Consider the following 22,478-nt stretch of genomic DNA (forward strand, 5'->3'; position numbering starts at 1 on the left):
CTAAAAAATGAAAAAAGACACGGTTATCAAACGGGACCTAAAGGATTCAAGAATTATTCCACCAGTCACAATGTTCTCATTTAAACAATTTATTTTTATGTTTTGAATAATCTAATTTTTATATTTTATTTCAATATCCCATCCAAATATTTATTACTTTCCTTTATTTATGTATTAGTTTAATATTGGATTATAAATTTTATAATATTTAGATTTATATATTATTTTAATTTTCAAAATTCAAAATTTCAATTTGTATATTTTAATATCTTGAACTTTCAAATTTAAATTTTGCAGAGTAGTATAGTCGAGTTAGACGTGGGTCAAAATTATTTAGGACAATAATTCAAGTGAGAGATGATATTTCGATCAAATTTGGGCAACATTTGATGGATAGATACAACTTCATTTTTGTATTTAATTGTACATCAAGACTTATTTGTATTAGATGATATAAATTTTTAATAATTTATTTTTCGATATTTCAAGTATGACACATCTCTTTTTATATATTATATTACTACAAAAATAAAAAATAAAAAAAGAAACAAGAAATAGTTATCAAACAAGTTTCGATTTATGCTTATTTTTCTCAAACAAAGGAAACATGAATAATTATCAAATATATTCCCATTTTTAGTTATTAAAATACAAGAAACGGGAAACAATAAACAAGGGACAAAAAACGGAAAACGAGAAACAGAGACATTATCAAATAGGCACTAAGAGTCTAAATGATTAATTTATGAAAGTTTAGGGATTTAGTTGATACATTTACGAGTTTCACACGAGATTTTTCTAAGCACAATGTAAGGTAGGGTATAAATTGATACACTTAAAAAAGTTTAGACTTTAAATTGAATTATTAGTTTAAAGTTTACATGGGTATAATCCCTAAAATCTAAAAATATAAATTGATATTTTTCCTATATAATAACATTTGTTTGAGGATTATTTTGGTTCAATCACAAGTGAAAAGATTATTTTGGAATTTTTCAATGAAAGAAAACACCAATATCCTACCTATAAGTTTTCCCAAATCTTTCATCAAATATTAAAAAATTTGATATCAAATGTTACGTAATCTTTCCAATCTTAGGCACAATTTCATTTACCAATTATTCAAATGAATCTTGGGTGGTTGCAGTGTGATTTTTAAAATTTGGAAAAGATTAGATAAAATTAGGAAATTTTAAATAGAATCTCCTTGCTCATCAAATTCCATCGAGAAAACTAAAAATAAAAGTTAATTTTTTTATTTAATTTTGGGGTTTGATCTCGGTAAGCACCAAGAAAAACTATTTAAACCATCGTTCGAAAAGTAAACTACTTATAGAAGAGGGAAACATTTTGAGGCTAATTCTGTCAATATCCCGAAACGATATTTAAGTATGATATATTTTGTTTTGCTGTGATGCGTTTATTTATTAGTTAAAGAAAATTATCGCATTTCTTGATGTACACATTATTTATTATTTGTTCCAATAATAATATGTGTGTTTAAAATGATTTTCCTTGAACGTTTTGTTATAACTATCGAAAATTTAAACCATTTATAGTATCGGTAATTTTTCTGGAAATATTAATCGATATTTTACCATTTTAAATTATTATTTTAATCTCTGGGTCAATATTTTATGTTCATTAAATTTAAATGAATCTTATATTTTAAAAATAATAATAAATCTGATAATTTGTGCTTAACTAGTTCTAATTCCATCATTATAAATAGGAATGTTTCGATTTTTATCTTTTCTTTATTATTACTATCATAGCAATTTTCCATTTACATGAATGAACTAACTAGGTGTTAAAAGAGAAAGAGATAGTGCCTCTTATTTTAGAACTATACTAACTTACAAAATGCCTTTTTTTTTTTTTTTTTTCTTTCTTTTTCTTATGGTACAATCATGTCAACTACCACTCAATTAAACTTACCTTGACACTCTTATAGAGTTAAATTAAACGGTAAGAAAATTGACTCGGATGTGTTAATGGGTGGATTGGGTCAAATCCATAAGCGAGGACATACTCAAAGACGAAATTTTGTGGGAGAGACCAATTCCTAGATGGCCCATAGAGTCCATAATTACCTTGAGACAATGTCACTCCTATAAGAACAAGAAATATTTAAATAGAGATTCTAATCTCTTCAATTAGGTACATGACTTTTCTTGTTTAGCCCAACTAATACCATTTTGATCTTATATTTATTTAGGCCCCGTTCGATAACTATTTTATTTTTTGTTTTTGTTTTTGAAAAATAAGGCAGTAGACACTACTTCTCCCTCTAAATTTTTTCTATTGTTATCTACTAATCACCAATGATTTAAAAATCAAGTCAAATTTTGAGAACTAAAAAAAGTAGCTTTCAAGATATTTTTGTTTTTGAAATTTGGCTAAGAGTTCAACCTTGTACTTAAGAAAGTTGTAAATATTATAAGAATTGTGGATGAAATAAACTTAATTTTAAAAAACAAAAACTAAAAATAAATAGTTACCAAACAGAGCCTTAGATGTTATAATGCCTGGAGAACAGCACCACGATAATGCAAAAATTTGTCACATAAGTATTTATCACACAAGATGCATTGTCACGGTCGATTGGAGCAGTATTTAGCTAGTTAAATGTGTGCTAAAACTTTAATGAGTTTCATCTAAAACAAACAACAATAGTATTTTTTTAACTCTTTTGAAAATTTAAGACTTTTTTTTAACATTTTTAATGCGCAGAATTGAGTTGAGTTGAAAATAATTATTTGGGAAGTTAGATAATGGAATTAGATTATCTGTACTTATGGTGTATAGTTGAGTTGGAATGTTTGTGTTTAAGGAGTTGAGTTGGATCAGAAAGTATGTGTTTGGAGTGTAAAATTGAGTTTGAGTTTCTGGTGTAGTTTTTCTAAATGAAATTGATTTTGTCTTGAATTTTCCCCCTATTTTTCTAAGTTTCCAACTATACACATATTCTCCTATTTAACACTAAAAAACAATTTTTTTTACCTATTCTTAAAACATAACAAATTTCTACAAATTAAACATAAACAAAACACAAATTTTGAATTCAATTTTTGAACTCTCAATTACATAACATATATATTTTTTCCATTCCTAAACACTAAACATGTTCCTCGAACGAATTTTTTTCACAACTACTTAGCTCTCAATCATGAACATGGAAGAAACTTAAAAATTAAACATTTTGTTTTTCCTTATTGAAAAATGCAACATATTTTTACCATACAACTTGAACACTCAATTGCATAATAATTTTATCTACATTTCCAAAGAGATGTCATATTCCAATAAAATGAACATTTTCTCTAATCTCTATCCCTCGATTAATTTTAACTCAACCATAAACGAGAATTAAAAAATAAAAAATAAATAAAAACAATTTTTTATCTTGTTGTTTGCCCATTTGTGAAATATGAATTTCAATTTTCACATGGTTAATGCTTTTGTTCTTTATTTTGTGCAAACGTTTGGTTCTTTTCATTTTACACTGTTAAAACGAAATTATTATTTTTTTTTTTTTTGTGCAAACTCGTTTTTTTGCAATTATTTTTATGGTTAAGTATGATTTTCCACTTACAAATAAAATAATAATATCAACCAAAATGTCTATGTACATGTAAAAAATGCATAACAATGAATAGCACTCGATACTTCATAAATTGTTCTCCAACAATCAAACAAAATTTGGACAGTAAAAAGTAGATTCTGAACTTAAAACTAATGAACCTCAAACTAATCATTGGAGGAATTGTGCAACCAGTTTTGGACCCTACAAGTAAGATAACAAACTATAGTTAGATTAGAATAAAGCTAAATGCAAATAAAATTAAAAATTAAGCATACTACAACATACTTTCAAAGGTTCAAAATGAATTAGATCAAAATACCGAGATAAAATAGGGTTGTCGTTAAAAGTCTCGTTAGAGGTGGTCTTCGTCAGAGTTAGTCATCTGAGGTGAATGTTAGTGTTGGTGAAAAAAGTGGTGTTCATTGGACTTAAATCATCGAAGATGGTCTTTAGAGTTATCGTTGAAGGTGGTTGTCGGAGGCCGGAGTTGGTCACCGGAGGTGATTTATCGTGGAGTTGACCGAGCGAAGGTGGTTGTCAGAGTTGGTCGCCAGAGTTGTTGTCAAAGGTGGTTGTCAGAGCTCGAAGTTGGTTGTCAGGGTTGTTGGAATGTGTTAGCAATAGTCATCGACTGTAGCCAATGGGTAGAGCTATTAAAAACAGTGGATAGAGATAGAGAATTGGAGTGAGTTAAAGGGAGAGTTGGGATGAGTTGGAGTTATATTCTTAAACTTTCAATTATAAAAATAGGGTAAGTTGCAAAAACAACTCCTAAAGTATGGTGGTCGTTGTAATTATATTCTTAAATTTTCAATTGTAAAAATTGAGTCATCAAACTTATACAAGTTAAAATTATGAGAAATTTTTACAGATGACCCAGAAATTGGGCAAAAAATGTCAAATGACCCAAAATTTCCAAAAAAAAAAAAAAAAAAAACTCGAATGACCCTTTGCTAACGTCAAATTTGGGTGAAATTACCAAAATATATTTGCGCGCAAATGGAAAAGTCGTCTCGCTCCTGCTCTCTCTCTTATTTCTATCACTCACGTACCAATGTTCTCTCTCTGTATCCCTCGTTCTCTCTTGGTCTCGGTCTTGGTCCCGGTATCTCTCACTCTTTCTCTTCCTTTTTTCACTCATAAATCAATCTTCTCTCTATACCATCAAGTCTTCCTTTTCTCATTCATAAATAACTCTCTCTACATATCTCTTGCTTTCTCTCTGGGTCTTGTACTCTATATCTTTTGCTTTCTCTATGGGTCTTACCCTCTATTGGGAGGGCTCATTACATATTAATCATCTTCAACGACATTGCTTTTTCTCTCCCAGGTATGCAATTATCTTAATTTCATATTCTTCACCCTTTCTTTTTCTTTTATATTTATGCTCATGGATTTGAGATTTTCATTCCGAAGCTGGCCGTCAAGTTGGGAGAGCTCATTGTAGAAAGAGAAGAAGAACAAAAGAGGAAAAAAGAAAAAAAGTTTTTCGCTAAAGTTGGTCCACCGAAAAAAGAAGAAAAAAAAAATTCGTCGAAGTTGGTTCGCCGGAGAAGTTGTGGTCACATTGGAGAAGAAAAGAGACATCGAAGAAGGAAAATAGAGAGAAGAAGAAATAAATCAAGGGCATATTCGTAACTTCACTTAACCATGGCATCAACAGAAGTCCTTTAATATTTCGGGTTTCTAAAATAGGTCAACTGTAGAAATTTCTCTAAAATTAAACCCTTAAACTTATATAATTGTAGAAGTTATAATAATTGTATAAGTATGAGTTCAATTTTATCTGTTGAGATCTAATTTCTATAACTATTGCAAGTTTGGAGGTTCAATTTTAACACCTAAAAATTTGAAGACTCAATTTTTACTATTAAAAATTTGAGAGTATAATTGCAACTGCATTTAACAATTTATTATTTAAAATAAATTGATTTTTCCGATTAGACCTAAAATCATTGTCGCAAAAAGATTACGAAGAGAGAATTTCATAGCAGGCGCTTGAGCAGTGGTTAGTATGCAAAGCATTGTCAGAGAAGACGACAATGGCGAACCCTAGGAGGAACTCCATTTCATTCTCATCTTCGAGCAATCCTCAAAGCTTGGAGAGTCCATTTCACAGTCAATCCCAAGGCCGAAGCCTTTCTCTCTCGTTAGCCTTGTCATTCTCGCATCTGAAGAACTTTCTCAAGAAGCCTCACGCCTTCCCTTTCCTTCTCTCTGTTTTCCTCTTACTCACATGGATTTCTCTCAGAATCCAACACTCTTCTTCTCGCTTCTCTTCTCCCAATTCCTCTCGATTTCAGCAGATTCCCGATTCGTGGAGCAAGGATGACGATCTCAAGGCCAACCTCGTCCGCTTCAAGTCTGGATTCCCTTCCCCAATTGCCAAGGACAACAGGGGCTGGCTACTCGACCCTATTTCTCTCGCGCTTGGTTCCGGCATTCCTGGTATTCCGATCGTCTTCGCTTCTGGTTTTAATTCATTAAGGTTCCGTTTTGTTTGTGCTGAATTCGGCTTTTTGGTGTCTTCTTAGCCTATTATGACTGCGTTTCTTCATTGCTTTAAGCTTGAAACTATATGCAACTATCCACTGCGACTGGAACTTAAACCCCAGTTGTTTATTAATCCCATAAGTGCTCCAAAATCAATCAGTTCTTCAATTCCAATTACCTGTTTTACGGCATTGTGATTTCCGAGTAAAGCCAATGTTCATTTCAGTGATCATTTGCAGGTGGAGCAGTGACCTGTGCTTCTATTCATATTGGAGAAATTCAACCTGGTGCTATGAGGGGAAACCACAGACATCATACATGTAACGAGACATTTGTCCTGTGGGGGGCTAGAACAAAATTCAGGGTAAGCTAAGGAGTACGAGATTGGAAATCATTTGTTTTTTTTTTTTTTTTATCTGTTTTATATCTCGCATTTTATGGATGTGTCATACAGTTGGGAACTCTTTCCTTGAATAAAAAATGGTTGGATTCAGAATTAAATATGTCTTAAGTCAATTAATTATCTTACCCTACTGCTAATTTGGATTCTGTGTCTCTTTATGCACTTTATGCAGTTGGAGAACAGCAAGGTTGGTGATAAAGGATATGCTGAAGTGATCATTGGTGCGGATGAGGTTGCTGTTGCAGCAAGTCCAAGAGGAACAGCCCACGCATTGATAAACATGGATCCTGTACGGACTACATTGTTTCTGGGGTGTCAAGATGGTAGTATAAACTATAACAGTTCAACTTCAGATTTTAAAGTTTGGAAAGATCTTTAGTTGCAATAACTTCTCTTAACTCAGCAACTATTTAGGTCTTGACAAGAATGTCTTTGGCTTTTCTTCTTCCCTTCTATTTCCCTTTGCCTAACCTGTTGGATTTTTGCTAGGTGGAGGGAATGGCATTGTACTTGGAGAATTTGTGAGCCAATTGTGTCATGAACTGAGATCAATTATTACATCTTTGTATACAGTATTCTTTTTATACAGTATGAAATATACTTCAAGTCTGAAGCACAACCTCTGGATCTTGACTGTGAAGTGGAAAAATTGTGAAGGCTTTAATTAGACTAAGTGCATAATAAATAAAATATAAATGCACAATTAACATAATATTAATAACTAGTGTCAATCACGAGATTGAGAAATGAAAGTTTAAATATTATTAACTTTCAACCTCTACCAAATCTTAGAAGTACATTACAAGATTACATTGCAAATATTTAAAATATTAAAAATGTCATCACATAGCAGGACTTCATCTCCATTTCCTCCCATCATTAGGCTTATCCCCTCCATAACTCTTCTAGTACCATTTTTATGTGCCTCCACAAGTATTAGAGACATGGATGGAGGGAGGGTGCTTCGAGAGAGAGAATGTCAGATGGAGAAGATGAATAAGTTCTTGTTTAAGCTTTTCATCTATTTATTATCTGCAACTGCTATTTTATTTCTTAAAAGATGTTGCCCTTAGGCATGCATGCTCAAGCAAGACAAGGCGGACCCTAGGTGTACATAGGTTTCAGTTGTAAACTTGGCAAAGCTTATACAGTTAGTCCAGTTGAAACTCAAACTCAACCTTCTTTGATTCTCTCTTTTTGATAAAAACATTTTCATTCATAGATTGAGAAGTGTTATAAAGAAGGGTTGACATCTGAGTTTCTGATCACTGAACTGAATTGTGGCACAAGATTATAGCATAGATTTTCTTGTTATAAATTGGACTCATCTTTTGTATTCCCTTTGATAGGGATCTTTTATATATTCTTTGGATATTTCATTCATCAATGAAATTGTTTTTTATCAAAAAAAAAAAAAAATGTATTGTGACACATTTCTTGCAAGTTCTGTTCATTTTAGCTTCACAATGTTGGAAAAGAACCTTGTAAATTCTAACATTTCCATATGATATTAATATTTTTAATAACTCAATGTAGTTCACCTTCTTCTAGCACATGAAAGTGTTCATGTGCTGAATTTTACTGTTAGAGTATTCAGCTTTTTTTCTATTGTAGAAATGTTGAATCAGGCAGCTATCTTTTTTGGGATTATATTTTTACTCAAAAGACCTTGGTTGAAGCTGTTCAGGGTTTTAAATTTCCATTGAGTTTCTCTAAGGACGTTGTAATTGGCATCTTGTGAGACATTGGTGCTGGGTCTTGGGAGAACTTTCCAGTAAGGCTTACAATTCCCTGGAGATACACTAGTCTTGTGGAAATTTGGTTGGAAAAAAGAGTAGAAGAATTTTGCAGAATGTCAGCAGACTGTGGGAAGACATTTGGGAACTTATGGTTTTTGTTGCTTCTTCCTCTTGGGATGCAAATTCTTTTTATAAATTGTAATGATACATCTTTTTATTTATCAGCCAAGTGGAAAGGTTGGACCTTTATCCGGAGAGTATCTTCCTCTTGTCCTCTGTATAGGTTCTAATTTTTCTATGAAACGGTCTTGCTCCATATGAAAAAAAAATGTCTATTGAATGTGACCTTTGTAGTTTCTTGTTTGATGAAAATACTTGAATAGTGAAAAGGGTTTTGGAGGCATAAGCATGAATAAATATTTTTCTTTTACCAAGATTAGCTGTGTAGAACCGTAGATTGGAAAGGTTCTATTATTATATATGAACATTTTATCTGATTGTCATCTTGAAAGCTTTCTGATTTAGGGATAAAATTTGAAACCTGTCTATTATTAGTCAACGTCCCTCTTGAAAGAAAAGTGGCTAAGTTTAGAACATCTGTTTCATTGGGACTTAACTTGTACGTATGTGATTGTGATGATGGTTAAGCTTGAAAGCTAACTAAAGTAAGGAAACAAGCAAGAAAATTGCTTGTATCAGAATGCAAGTTGGACATTAAGATATAGTTGTTTTTGCATGTGTATAAAAAGCTAGATTCTGAAGCCCATCATATCAAAACTAGTGTGAGAAAGAGAGAGGAGAGAGAGATTGGTGAAAAAATGGAGACAAAGAAGAGGATGGCAGTTCTGGTAGGGTGCAATTATCCTAATACCAAGTATGAGTTGCATGGCTGCATAAATGATGTGATGGCCATGCGAGAGAAGCTGATGAGCAGGTTCGGTTTTAAAGAGAGCAATATTCAGGTGCTGACTGACGAGCCAGGCTCGTTGCTGATGCCAACTGGTGCCAACATCAAACGTGCGCTGGGGCGAATGGTTGGTAAGGCAGAATCGGGAGACGTGCTGTTCTTTCACTACAGTGGACATGGAACCAGAGTTCCATCCATGAAACATGGAAACTTCCTTCGGCAGGATGAGGCCATTGTACCTTGTGACTTCAATCTCATTACAGGTTTGTTTGTATGTTGTTATTTAGATTAGGAAAGTGATTCTTGCATTTTAGCTGAAATTTTAATTGTGTTTGCAGATATCGATTTTCGTCATCTTGTAAACCGCCTGCCTAAGGGAGCAAGCTTCACCATGATTTCAGACTCGTGCCATAGCGGAGGTCTGATCGACAAAGAGAAGGAGCAGATTGGACCTTCTACCATCATCAACGGTGAAAAGCTCTCACTCCCATCTATACCAAACGCTGCAAAGGCAAAAACCATCCCCTTCCAATCAATTCTACAGCACCTTTCATCACATACCAACATCAACACAACAGACATTGGCACCCACCTGCTCGAAGCCTTTGGAGCAGATGCCAGTCTCAAGTTTCAGCTGCACCCGCGTGAACTCGACACGGTTGACTTGCTGAAGCCCGATGCAGGGATTCTGTTGAGTGGGTGCCAGGCAAATGAGAGTTCAGCAGACATGAACCCGGATAATGCAGGTGGGAAAGCATATGGTGCATTCAGCAATGCGATCGAGAACGTGCTCGAGAAGAACCCCGGTGTACTTTCAAACAAGCAGGTGGTGGTGATGGCGAGAGAGAGGCTGAAGCAGCAAGGCTTGAGGCAGCAGCACCCCTGTCTGTATTGTAGCGATGAGAATGCTGAGGCAATGTTCTTATGCCAGCGCCCATGAGCTAATTTTTAGCCCATATAACACAGAATCGTGACAAAATAAATGAAATAAAATGAACTGTGATTACTTTTATTATTTGTAAACTTGATTGGTTTATTTAATAAGAAGGAAACTGTAGATGAAGTTTTAAGCTTTTTATAAACAAGTATTTTATTGTACTGTGCAGTTCCTTATTTTGGTAATTCAAAAACTAAATATTTCAAAGATATATGATGCTTGGGACTATATATATGTGTGTGTATATATAATTTAAATAATTGGGTTCTTAATTGGACATAGGGTCACATAAATTTTAAGAAATATAAATAATCGAGCAAACTAAATATATTTTTTTTTCTTCCAAGTTCTCATCGGTTAATTACTCAAAAAAAATAAAAAATAATAATTTTGATTAAATTACAAGTTTAGTTCATAAATATTTATGTTTTTGCTTAATTGGTCTTCAAACTTGAGAAAGTGTTCAATAAGTTCCTAAACTTTCAATGAATTTTGTATCTAATAGGTTCTAATACTTTAAAACGTCTAATATGTTGAATTTCAAATTCTATAATTAATATGTACATGTATTTTAAGAAAAGTTGAATGGGTTAAGAACCTAATTAGATATAAAATTGAAAATCCTAGAATTTGTTGGACACAAAGTTGAATGTTTAAAGGTCTATTAGATAATTTAAAATTTCGGAATTCATTGAATACAAAATTGAAAGTTCAAGACCCTAATATAATACCATTTAAGTTTACGATTCAAAATGACACAAAGTTAAAAGTTGAGATTAAACTAGTAATAATAATAAATTTTAAATAGCTCGTGTAAGACTTAATATCGTTATATACTTTAAAATTACTGTAATCTATGTGATCTTGGATTAAAAACAAGTTTAAAAATGTTTTTCAAAAATAGAATATATTAATTTTAAAAAAATAAAATAAATTAAAAGAAGCTTATTAGTTTATTAAGATTCAAAATTAAGCATAAAGTATCCCACAATACAATTTCAAAATAAGATTAAACTTTTTTTTTAGTACAAATTGAAGTAGGGAGATTTGAATTATAGACCACCATAACCATTACTTGATCAACTCCATCATCGATTGATTTTTGAATCAATTAATTTATTGATTTAATCAGTAAATTTTGGTGACTTTTTTTAAGTGTTTTTTGAAAAAGTGTTTTCATAAATTATTATTTTTTTAAAAAAAATATCTAACCATTGTTGAGAAAAATAAGAGCAATTTTTACCATCTAACTAACTAATGATTAATAGTCACCTAACTAAAACCATTCGATTAATAATTATAGCTAACATTTCAAATTATAATTTGCATCGCTATGTCTAAATACACCATCTAAATATTTCTTTTGTTTTTTTTTTTTAATCTAAATAAAGATTGTTGATGCTAAATTTTGGATAGGAAAAACATACATAACTTCACGTGATATCAGTAAATTTGTTTGAAGGAAGAGAAGGACATGACCTGCAAAAAAGAAAACCTGCACATTAGTTTAGTGCTTGCCACACACACTTTGATGCTTCACACTGATGTGGTGCTTGCCACACACTCCGATGCTTAAGTCAAAGAGTGAAAGAGTGTGGAAGCTAACGAGTTTGAGAGTAGGACTCAAATTAACTCATATGAAATTATAATGAAGTATTATAGAGAAAACTGACGTAGGGTGTTCTCTAGGGTTTCCGAATTGCTTTAGGATAAGTAGATGACCTACTAGGCCAAAGGACATGCTCGGCTTTATGTTTTGGGCCGAGGTCGAGCATCTCTCTTAGGTCATATCTTGGACTTAAAATGTTACTTCGGGTTGGGGTCGGGACATGCATAAAGCATGCCCCATTAGGCGTTTGACAAGGGTCGATCTTGAGCCTGAGCCATGACTGAGGTCACTGGCTTGTCAAGTCTAAGCCAATCCCCTTCTCCTAGGTTCATTTTGATTTAGTTACCACTTTCAGTTCATATTATATTTTTTCTTGATTTTTTTTTCATTATTAAATGTCATATCATTCGATCTAAAATCATCTATAATAAAGACCATCTGAGAGGTCGAATAAAGTGTGAGATTAAAGCTTTTAAATTCATAAAACACCAAATTCAAAGCCATTTGAATTAAAATTGAAATTTACATGGGAATATTTCGTAGTTTTCTAGAATTATAAATGTCCTATCCTATCGCTATGAGAGAGAGGGAAAAAAAATAAAAAAAAATAAGAAGAAAGAAGAAGTAGGATGTTTTTTTGGTAGTTGTTTTAAATAGTAGTAATGAAAATATTTTTAGGTATAGCAAAATGTCACTTTTAGATATGACTACCAGACACTAATAGATGAATATATCAAATAGATCGCGATAAACATTTATTAGACATTAACAGATGTCTATTGTGATCTATCGAAGTCTATTGTGACATTTTATAATATTTATAAATAAGTTGGTTCGTTTTTATTTTTTTTTTTGAAACCAACTCTTTTTTTAGGACAAATATCAATTTATACCATGAACTTTGGTGTTGTATTAATTTAAACCGTATACTAATAATAGTTGTATCAGTTTAAACTCTAAACTAATAATTGTGCCAATTTAGATTCTGAACTTTTATGAATGTATCAATTAATTTAAACCTTCAATTATGTTTTAATGAGATACACGTATGAAAGTTAAGGATTTAAAGTGACATGTTTATGAAAGTTCAAAGTTTAAATTGATACATTTTATGAAAGTTCAGACTTTAAATTGATACAATTATTAGTTTGGAGTTTAAATTTATACAACTCCCAAAATTTAGAGTTTAAATTGATACAACCCAAAAGTTTAAGGGTTTAAATTGATATTTACTTTTATTTTGTTATTTTGTTATTTTTTTAATTTTATTTTCAAAGCTGAAATCCTAAAAAGCAATTGGAGCATAAATCCAAGAGCTCCAAGGAAATTCCAGTCTTTAAAGTTTCGTATTTGTATTGTTTGCCCTTTGGACTAAAAAAAGTACGGTACATTTTTTAATTTGTGTCTATTATAGGTATGAAATTTTAAAATGTCCAATTAATTTCACTTTAAATTTTGTGTCCAGTTAATATATCCCTAACATGTACAAAATTTTAAAAACTAACTAATCTATTCAAAATAAAAATAATTTTTTTGTCAAATTAAGTCCTAAAATTTTCAATTCTATAGTAAGCCAATGAATTTAATAAATATAGGTCAAGGACCTTTATTAGACACAAAATAATAATAAAATAAATTCATCTATTGGGTACACAATCAAGTTGATTACCTTATTTATTAGATACTTTTTAGGTTAAAATACTATTTTAGCCTATCAACTTTAAAATTTGTTTAATTTTAATTATTAGACTTTCAAATGCCCAATTTTGATCCATATCCTTTCTAACAAATCTTAAATTTAGTCACTACTATTAGTTTAAAAAAATTTTCACCTATAAAATTTTTTTTAAACTATTTATAGAAATAACAAAAAAAAAAAAAACATTAATAAGAACTTATTAGATACTTCTATTAGCGCCTATGAGTGATATAAATTGATAGAAGTCTAATATTGATAGAGGCTGATAGAAGTCTATCCGTGTCTATTAATAATATAAATCAATAGAAATATAAAATAATTAAATTTTGCTATTTTGTGTAAATAATTTTATTTATTTTTCTATTTTGAAAATTTTCTATTAGTTTACTACTATTTTTTTCAAAACTTTTTTTTATTACTTATTAATATTTTAACTATAAATTTTGGAAATACATTTATGCATGGTTTTTTTTTTTTTTTTAAAATTTTTTTTTAATTTTATTTATTTATAAAAATTATTGTTGTTGTTATTTAAACAATTTTAATAAAAATGATTTTGAAGAAACTAAATTTAAGATTTATTAAAAATATAAAACTAAAATTAGACATATAAAAGTGTAGGGATAAAATTGAATAAATCTCAAATTTCATATTAAAAAATAATTTAATTTTCTTTTTAAAATTCAAGGAACAAATAAAAAATACCAAACAATTTAAGGACTAAACTTATAATACAACAAATAAATTTTTCCTTATTTATAGGTTAATATACTACTTTAGTTTATGTATTTTTGTTTTGGTTTATTTTGATATCTATATTTTTAACTTTGGTTTATTTTGGTATATGTACTTCCAAAATGATCATTTTTGATCCTTGTACTTTTAAAAATTGATCATTTTAATCCTTCTTTCATTTTTTTATATCAAAATGGTCACATGTTTAAAGTTGAAGGAAATAAATAAATAAGTTGAAAATACAAAACCGAAAATATAAGAACTATTTTAAAAGTACAAAAAAACAAAATAAATGCTAAATAATATTTAAACCTTATATATATTAGCAATAATTAGTCTACACTTAATCTATTCTCTCTTGTTTCTTTTACCCAAAAAAAAAAAAAAATTATATATATACATAAATATATATATGTAGGCAGTTGCTTTAACAAACTCTACTCTCTTTGTTCTTTCTCCATTGCCGTTGAGCTTCATCATACACACAGAAGATTGCTAGCGAGAGAGAATCTTTGAATCAATGAAGAGACAGAACAGTCAGTTATCGTCAACTTCCCGCCGGGATCCTCCACCGGAAAGTCTTCGAGCTAAGAGCATCGGTTGCATGTCCGGCATTATTCATCTTCTCTCCAAGTACCAGAACCGTCACAAGAAATCCCTCACATTCGGTTCGTCAATTAATTACTCTATTTCTCTTTCACTTTCCTTTCATTTTGATCTCTTCCTCCGTTCAATTCATTGAACAAATCATATGTTTACTTCAATTAATTTCTTGATATAATTTTTAGGAAAGAGTAAGCAGGAGAAGGATATTATTGTGTTTTCTTCTTCTTCACCTAATTCCGATCAAACCTTAGTCTCGGCTGCCTGTGTATCTCCGGCTACTCCGCCGCCACAGAGACAACGAAGGTCACGAAATGAAAATAATAGAGAAGGAAAAGGAGCGGAGGTTGTTGATTTCAGCCGGAGAAGAATCTCCTGTGATTTACCGACGAGGAGTCCGACGCTTTCGGCAGAGATACGGCGATCGAGTTCCGTAAACTCGCCGACGATGATCGGAAAATCTCCAGCGCTGGTAGCGCGATTGATGGGACTGGAACCGGTGCCGGCGGAAGAAACGTCAAGCGAGAAGAGGAGGAAGCTTTTGGGAGCGTTGGAGAAATGCGATAATGACTTGAAAGCTCTAAAGGAGATTATCATGGCTTTTCGGTCACCGGAGAGTCATCCACCGTCGGCAACGATTGCCGGAAACTGCCTGAATCGAGACGAAGAAGTACGGACGATTTCAGGGCGGAAGTTTAGAGACTGTAACTGTGGCGTTGACGAGAAGCAGCAGCAGCAGCAGCCACCGCAGCCTTGCAGTCGATTGCATCTGAACAGAATCAACCGTACAACCAAAGGGCGTGAAAATGGTACGTTCGTAACAGTTCTTAGCATTCAATTTCGTACCAAAATGCTTAAGTCTAATTTTATTTCTATGAACCCTAATTATCTTTTGAAATTTTTAGTTTTATTCTTACTATTTTAAAAGATATCAATTAAGATATTTGGTAAAAATTCTGTTGATTTTTTTTAATATTATTAGATATAAATTGAGAATAAAAACTTATCTAATTTATACCTAATTAAGTTAAACCATTTTCAATTTTCTCAACCTAAAAATGAGATTAACCAGTAAACCTATTCGAAGGTGTTTGAAGGAAGGAGGTAAATATCGAAGAGTGAGGAGTTATAGAGTCTAAGGTATAAACTTGATTTTTTTTGGTAGTGGAAGAACTCATTAATTCCTTGGGTCAAACGAGAAGTGGAATTCATAACTTCTACTCCCCAACTTTTACTTTCAAACTTTTTAGACCAAACATAGTTTAATATAGAATAATTGTGAGGTATGAGTATTTGCACCTTCGACTTTAAAAAAAAAAAACTATACGTTAAGTATTATTTGATTTACGAAATGAGACGGAAATATATATATATATATATATATATATATATATATATATATATATATATATATATATTATATTATGTTTCAAAGTAAGAATGGAACAATTTAAGACTAACTCTAACTAAAGAGTAATTGTGTACTAAATTAAACTTGAGTTTTTGAAGATATATATAAATATATATACCATAAAACTGTTACACCGACAAAATTATAGAAAAAATATAATTCAGAAGAAAAAGAAGCTAAAGTAAAAAAACTTACAAGAAAAGAAAAGAAAAATTATATAGGAATCTCAAGCAGGCAAAGAAAAAGATGAAGCAGGACAGCTTTATTTTACCTCATAATTTACACGAATGCAGTTGTGTTATTTTATCAACTTTTTCTCCCCTTGAGTTATTCTTGGAGTAATTTTGAAGAATCCAAATGCTTAATCAATTTCTAACTAATTGGATGAAACAGTAAATATCGGGAGTCAGAAGTTTTTATAAGAAAAAGAATAAAACTACTTTTTGATTTGAGGCATTAATTTTTTTAAAAAAAGAAAAACTAAGAAATCAATTATCCAGTCCTATTTTGTTATTGGGCTCCATGAAAAGAGAGATTTGCTCAATATTTTGTTTCAAATACAACAATATGTTCAATTTAAGGGGTTTTTTTTTTTATAAAAAATTTAAATCTTATAATGAATGACCAAATAATTTGTTTTTAGAATTAGTGTTGTAGAGACCTAGAACGAAAATTTAGATTGTCACATTATTCTAAGTTACCATCACACTAGTTAAAGTAATGATTTTTATTCTCACCGTCTGAATCTAAAAATGAAAATTGGAAGTATTCATGCAAAAGTCCCATTGAATATTGTAATTTTTTTAAAAAGCACAATGAAGATAACTTTAAGCAAAGAACAAAATTTAGGATTTTTTTTTTAAAAAAATTATAATTTAGCTTTTATTTAATATCTGTACAGATATATCAAGTATATGCTTGAGCTCGAGGGTAGTGCCCAGAAATATTAGTAGTCTAGTGGGTACAGGAAAAAGACAAGAACAGTGGTCTTTGAAGGAAAAGTAGAAGGGCATTAGCATGCCAAAATATAGGATTCCCAGCATCAACCTTCATAGCATTTGTTAGGCTCAGTGCTTTTACTGCTGTTTAGGCATGAGGGGACATGGGTAGATACTTTTTAGTTGCATATGTAATTATTACATGTATGGTACCCAATAACCATAGGAGTGCCATTCAATAACTTTATCAAAATTGAGAGTCAAATTTCTTAAAGGTATTTGGACCAAGGAGTTGGAATAAGATTTAGAGAGGGTAGAGTTGTGAATTCCTCACTCCTTGCTTGACCTGAAGAGTTTGTAGGGATCCCACAACTAAAAATATCAATTTTATGCTTTATTAACTCTTTACATTGTGATTAAAATGAGCTTAACTCAATTAACATAATGTTCATATAATCAACTTTGAGGTTAGATGTTTGATTTTCCGACCCTATATATTGTCAAAAGAAAAAAAAAAACTTGTGCGGTGAGTCCTAAGAGTTCACAACTCCCTAGATTTCACAATTTCACTCCTTATCTCAAACATCCATCTATGTCCCAAACTCCAAATTCTAATTAAAAGTAGGTTAAATTTTAAATTTAGTCATTATGGTTTGAAGAAAGTTACACTTTAGTCACCGCAGTTTTAAAAGTTAGAATTTAGTCTCTATAAATTTAATATTACAAATAGTTCTTAGATAAAATCCTAAAAAATAGTCTCTATGGTCAGAATTATTTATGAATGTTTTATCCATAAATAATTATAGAGATTAAATTTACAATTTAACCTAAAAATTAATTTCAGATGAGATAAAAATTATTGGATTGCCTTTATTAAAAGGATTATCCAAAATTCTAAAGATATGGTATCAAGTTAGTTAGAGGCAACAAACTGATGTTGCCGAGTGATAAATTACTACTAACTTTGTAATGCCTCTTAAAATTGAAAGGATATATTTAAGTTAAAAAAAGAGTAATATATTATTACTATTAAAAACCTTTTTTTTTTCTAAAAAAAATTGATTTTATTATTATGTTTATTTTATAAAATCTCTAGAATACTCAATAAATAAATAAATAAAATGAAAATTTTCATAGATAAAAAAAATGTCAAACTATTTATAGAAATAGTAAAAAAAAAAACTGTTAAACACCGATAAATTTCTATCGGCATCTATCAGTGATAAACTTCTATCAATTTCTATCATGAATAGATAGTGATAGACTTTTATTAATCTCTATCAAAGAAGATTAAAATTTTGCTATGTAAGTAATTTTTTTTATATTTTTTATTTTTAAAAATCTCCTAAATAAAACTCTACATTCATATTAATTAGATATATGAATATAGTCGGGATGTTTAGGTAGATTTATGAATATATATTAAAATGATTATTGTTTGGAATTGCTTTCTAGTTATTTAACAATATATATATATTTTTTATTTTTTAAAAAATATTTTTTAAACACTTAGAAAAAAAAAATCCAAACAGGTATAAAGATGACTTTGAGATTTGGGGTCAGAGAAAGAGAATCATTTCTCCTGATCTATTCTCAATTCACATAGAATGCTTTTCAAATTACGAGGTCCAACATGAAATTATTTACAGTGGTCGTTGATTTCTTAACGAAGTGTCATTTTTATTCCTTTATGTTGTTGGGTTCCACCACTGTATATATTTTGTTAATAGTTTTTCCTTTTCTCTTTTAACCTTTTTGTAGGCTTCAAATCAATTTAATTAAATTGGATTCTTAGTATAAACAATATTAATCACAATCTTTTCATTCTCATTACACAAATTTTTCTTTCCTTTTTTGACTTCACATTTCCACTTTAACTTTATTCTTTGACCTGTCAATTGAATTAGATAAAAATATATATACAAATGTGAGGGGATGAAGTGGACCACTGTTCCACACAAGCTCCTAACAAGCAAATAGCAATGGTTTGTAATGATTCAGTCAAGTCATATATTGTTTAAAAAAAGGTATGTGGAACATATACACAGACCTTCTTTCACTTTTTCAGAAATAAGTAAGCAGTAGATGGCTTTCTTTCTTTTTACTCAGCAAACAACCAGGCTTTTTCTAAAGCCATTGTTTCCAAGCTTCTCTTCCTACTCCCACTGGCCACAACTGTCATCCAATTCCTATCCCCACCACTCATCAGTAATTTATATCACTGCTGCACCATGAGAAATTACTGCTTTTGCATTGTCTCTTCTTCTTCTTCTTCTTCTTCTTCTTCTTCTTTTTTTTTTTTTTCCTGCATTTTGTGAAGTTTTTTAATCCCTTTAACCCTTTCTCTTTTGGTGTTTATGGCTTACTATATTATTTCTAAACCCTTCAGATCATTTTATGCTCCATACAATTGGGAAAAAGCTCTGACATTCATTTTGTTTGGACATATCAAGCTTGACACTCTTTTTATTTGTTTACTTTTTAATTAAAAAAAAATCATGACCTAATTAAATGATATTTTGGTCACCATTACAAATTAAGGTCATTTTACGATGCTTTATTCTCATTCACATACTTCATAGAAAAATTTCTAGCATAGAATTTCTCTAAACTAAGCGCGTTTGACTTTAGAATTCCTATGATTGAGCCACCGGAAAAATGAAGGATGCACCTGTGGATATATGTAGTAACTATCAGTTCATTTATGTACCCTTCCTAAACTTGGATGTCATAATTGACAGAAACTATAATGGACATTTTGAGAGTACATGAACCGAAATTATAAGCATCAAAGTAGATAAGTATCTAAACCTTAATTTATTGGTCAAAACTTTTTAACTTGAACTATTTTTCGAAGCATAAGTGTCCATTTGGATGCAAGGTTGAACGGTTTTGTTTTATTTTGATTGTCTCGAAATTCTCACATTAATAAAATTGTCCTCTTCGTCCTTGCTTTTGGACTAAGATTCTTTTCTTCTTCTCACTGACATGAGATTATGATTTTCTTCTCAAAACACATTTCCCCTTTATTGGTTTCATGGTCTCTCATTTATAGATGATTTATATTATAACATGTTCTTTTCTGCCCCTCCTTCCATGCCTATTTGTTGCACACACTGATGGAGAGTGAACCTTGGTCACTTTTGCTTAATTTATAAAAAGTTTGGATTCTGATTTTCATTATCCATGCTTAGAGGCACTGAAGGAGAATATGGAGAAATTTCTTCGGTTGAATGCATTTTCAATCTGTTCAGTTATAACTTTCTTAATTACAAGGGGTGGAGAACACCTCTGTATACAGGTGTCAAAAGAATACTCTAAAAATTACTAGTTTAATGACTTAAGATATGGTTTTCTGGGGGACCTAGGATGGGCGGTTCAAAACTATCTGGGGCGCACTAGCCTTGCTGGTCGGTCTACAAGACATTTCTAGTACTTGTAGAGAGGTCAAAGTTACTGAGGCGGCAGGCACTTTGTGTTGGACTTACTGAGGCACTGGTAAACTAATTTACAACCTATTCAGGTCAAATCTGAGGTGGTTAAACTGACAAATGGGAATGATGTCGATATTTCTGAAGTTCCTTTCGTTCTTGAGGAGATTAACGTTATGGCTTAGCTATTGGAGGATTTTTTTTTCCCCACATTGGTCAGTCACAATGCTTTGGCGTATGCTCTTGCAAAAAGGGCTTTGGACAAGAGAAATTCTCTTTCATTATTCTCCCCTTATACCTTGAATGGTTTTCTTTGTTGTTGCCTCGTGATATAATTCTTTTGTTCTTTATGATACCTTTCTAAAAAAAAAAAAAACTTAAATCTTATCGTATTTAAACTATATATATATAAAAAAATCTCAATAATATATAGAAAAAACTAAAGTAAAGCCGGTTTGGAATTATTTTTTTTTTCTTTACAGGTGGACAAGAAATAGAGGAAGAGCCAAAGAAGAAGAATCCAGGAGCAATTGAGGAGGACAGAATCTCCATATCTTCCTTAAACCCATGCATTACCAAATTACAGGAACGGATCATAAGGTTGCAGCAGATCAGTAGCATTCAATTAGAAACAAAGGCATCATCAAGAATAATGGAGAATATGAACTTGAAGAAGACGAAGAAGAAGCAGGAAAACGATGATGGTCAGCCATTAACATGGAGAAGCAAGACCATGGGAGAGAGCTTGGAAGAAATCTCAAAGGAAATCTCGTGGGGACTCAAACATGAAATGGTAAAAATAGGTATGGCTTTACAAAATCACATTTACAAAGATTTGATTGATGAGATGCTCACTGATATTATGCCTTTTTCTTCTGTTTATTCCTCCTTTCTCATCCCCTTTGATTCTTCTATCCCTCCATTTGAAGCATGTAGGAGAAGACTGCGTTTCTAGCCTAGCTAATTGCTTTTCTTTTTCTTTACGTACAAAAATTTATTTATCTGTTCATACTTTCCACTACTTCTCAAGAAATTATAATGATCTCCCTCTAGAAATTTAGTTCATTTATGGTTTTCTTCTTGCTTGTACATGTAGCACATTTTCATTCTGGTCCTGTAAAATAATATTATATTTACATCTTAAGCTCGGTTTGATAATAGTTTCATTTTCTTTAAGCTCATGATGAGAAAAATTGTTCATTGAGGTTGGTTATAATGGGATTGTTTTGTAATAATCATTGGATGTTGTTTTAAAATTTTGTTTCGAAACCTTCTTCACACTACTACAAAATTGGACTTTAATTTCGGTTTAAAACTGATATTATAAGGGAATCGACATCGAAGATCGTGTTATAAAAGGTTTTTAATGTCAGTTGTCTTTAATGTCGATTTTAAACCATTATAGATGACCAAGATTTCAATGCCAATTATTTTCATTGTTAGTTTTCAACTGATATAGAATACTGTTTTCAATATCGGTTGAAACCGACATTGAACATTATCTTCAATGCCAGTTTTTCACCTACTTTTTGTTAGTAATTATCCGGTATTAAATGTCTGTCATTGTTTTGTTTAAAATATGTATATATACACACACATATACATTTATATTTGTTGCTTATGCATGTGCAAATCAATAATATTTCTTTTTTACCAGTACATGAACAAAATAAAATCTCAATTACTTTCATAAATCCCTAATAACAAGTCACAAAAGAGGAAATAGATGTTAATTTAACTCTAAAACCAATGAGTTCGATCCATTAGGTTCTTCGATTTATTCGGAAAAGAAATGAGAGACAAGAAAACATCTTTGATTACGATTAAAAGGAACAATCTCAAATAGACCAAGATCCAATTTCGGGTCATTTCTTGGTGAACAATTAACAAATTACCAAAACTCATAACGGTTACATAGCAAAATTAATTTTTTTTAGATACAAACAACTTTTATTGGTGTATCAAAAAAGAAAAAGAAAAAAAAATG

General features: G+C 30.9%; 3 protein-coding genes across 4 annotated transcripts; all 3 read left to right on the forward strand.

Annotated features, from left to right (window-relative positions):
* Window positions 1-5,542: 5,542 nt before the first annotated feature.
* Window positions 5,543-7,101, forward strand: LOC120073413. Its single transcript, XM_039026263.1, has 3 exons — window positions 5,543-6,034; window positions 6,319-6,443; window positions 6,655-7,101. Exons 1-3 carry the CDS (start codon window positions 5,629-5,631, stop codon window positions 6,859-6,861), a joined length of 738 nt encoding a protein of 245 aa, XP_038882191.1. The 5' UTR covers window positions 5,543-5,628; the 3' UTR covers window positions 6,862-7,101.
* Window positions 7,102-8,799: 1,698 nt separating this feature from the next.
* LOC120073412 (metacaspase-9) lies at window positions 8,800-10,210 on the forward strand. The gene is made up of 2 exons (XM_039026262.1): window positions 8,800-9,391; window positions 9,467-10,210. Exons 1-2 carry the CDS (start codon window positions 9,040-9,042, stop codon window positions 10,066-10,068), a joined length of 954 nt encoding a protein of 317 aa, XP_038882190.1. The 5' UTR covers window positions 8,800-9,039; the 3' UTR covers window positions 10,069-10,210.
* A 4,338-nt stretch (window positions 10,211-14,548) lies between these two features.
* On the forward strand, window positions 14,549-21,635 carry LOC120072954. 2 transcript variants are annotated; one of them, XM_039025496.1, is made up of 4 exons: window positions 14,549-14,776; window positions 14,897-15,520; window positions 20,974-21,294; window positions 21,421-21,635. In XM_039025496.1, the coding sequence occupies exons 1-4, from the start codon at window positions 14,629-14,631 to the stop codon at window positions 21,444-21,446; spliced, it is 1,119 nt and encodes a 372-aa protein (XP_038881424.1). In that variant the 5' UTR covers window positions 14,549-14,628; the 3' UTR covers window positions 21,447-21,635. The 2 variants fall into 2 exon arrangements, with proteins under 2 accessions (XP_038881424.1, XP_038881423.1); XM_039025495.1 differs by having other exon boundaries at window positions 20,974-21,635.
* The last annotated feature ends 843 nt before the right edge of the window (window positions 21,636-22,478 follow it).

Source organism: Benincasa hispida, chromosome 3 (assembly GCF_009727055.1).
Source record: "Benincasa hispida cultivar B227 chromosome 3, ASM972705v1, whole genome shotgun sequence".
NCBI classification, from domain to species: domain Eukaryota; kingdom Viridiplantae; phylum Streptophyta; class Magnoliopsida; order Cucurbitales; family Cucurbitaceae; genus Benincasa; species Benincasa hispida.

What these genes read in the sequence shown, in the direction of transcription:
- LOC120072954 (XM_039025495.1), top strand. Translation starts at nt 14,629, where the DNA reads ATGAAGAGACAGAACAGTCAGTTATCGTCAACTTCCCGCCGGGATCCT. An exon ending in CAAGAAATCCCTCACATTCG is followed by an intron (nt 14,777 to 14,896) that starts GTTCGTCAATTA and finishes TATAATTTTTAG; the next exon opens with GAAAGAGTAAGCAGGAGAAG. An exon ending in AACCAAAGGGCGTGAAAATG is followed by an intron (nt 15,521 to 20,973) that starts GTACGTTCGTAA and finishes TTTTCTTTACAG; the next exon opens with GTGGACAAGAAATAGAGGAA.
- LOC120073413 (XM_039026263.1), top strand. Translation starts at nt 5,629, where the DNA reads ATGGCGAACCCTAGGAGGAACTCCATTTCATTCTCATCTTCGAGCAAT. An exon ending in GCTTGGTTCCGGCATTCCTG is followed by an intron (nt 6,035 to 6,318) that starts GTATTCCGATCG and finishes GATCATTTGCAG; the next exon opens with GTGGAGCAGTGACCTGTGCT. An exon ending in GGGCTAGAACAAAATTCAGG is followed by an intron (nt 6,444 to 6,654) that starts GTAAGCTAAGGA and finishes CACTTTATGCAG; the next exon opens with TTGGAGAACAGCAAGGTTGG.
- LOC120073412 (XM_039026262.1), top strand. Translation starts at nt 9,040, where the DNA reads ATGGAGACAAAGAAGAGGATGGCAGTTCTGGTAGGGTGCAATTATCCT. An exon ending in TGACTTCAATCTCATTACAG is followed by an intron (nt 9,392 to 9,466) that starts GTTTGTTTGTAT and finishes TTGTGTTTGCAG; the next exon opens with ATATCGATTTTCGTCATCTT.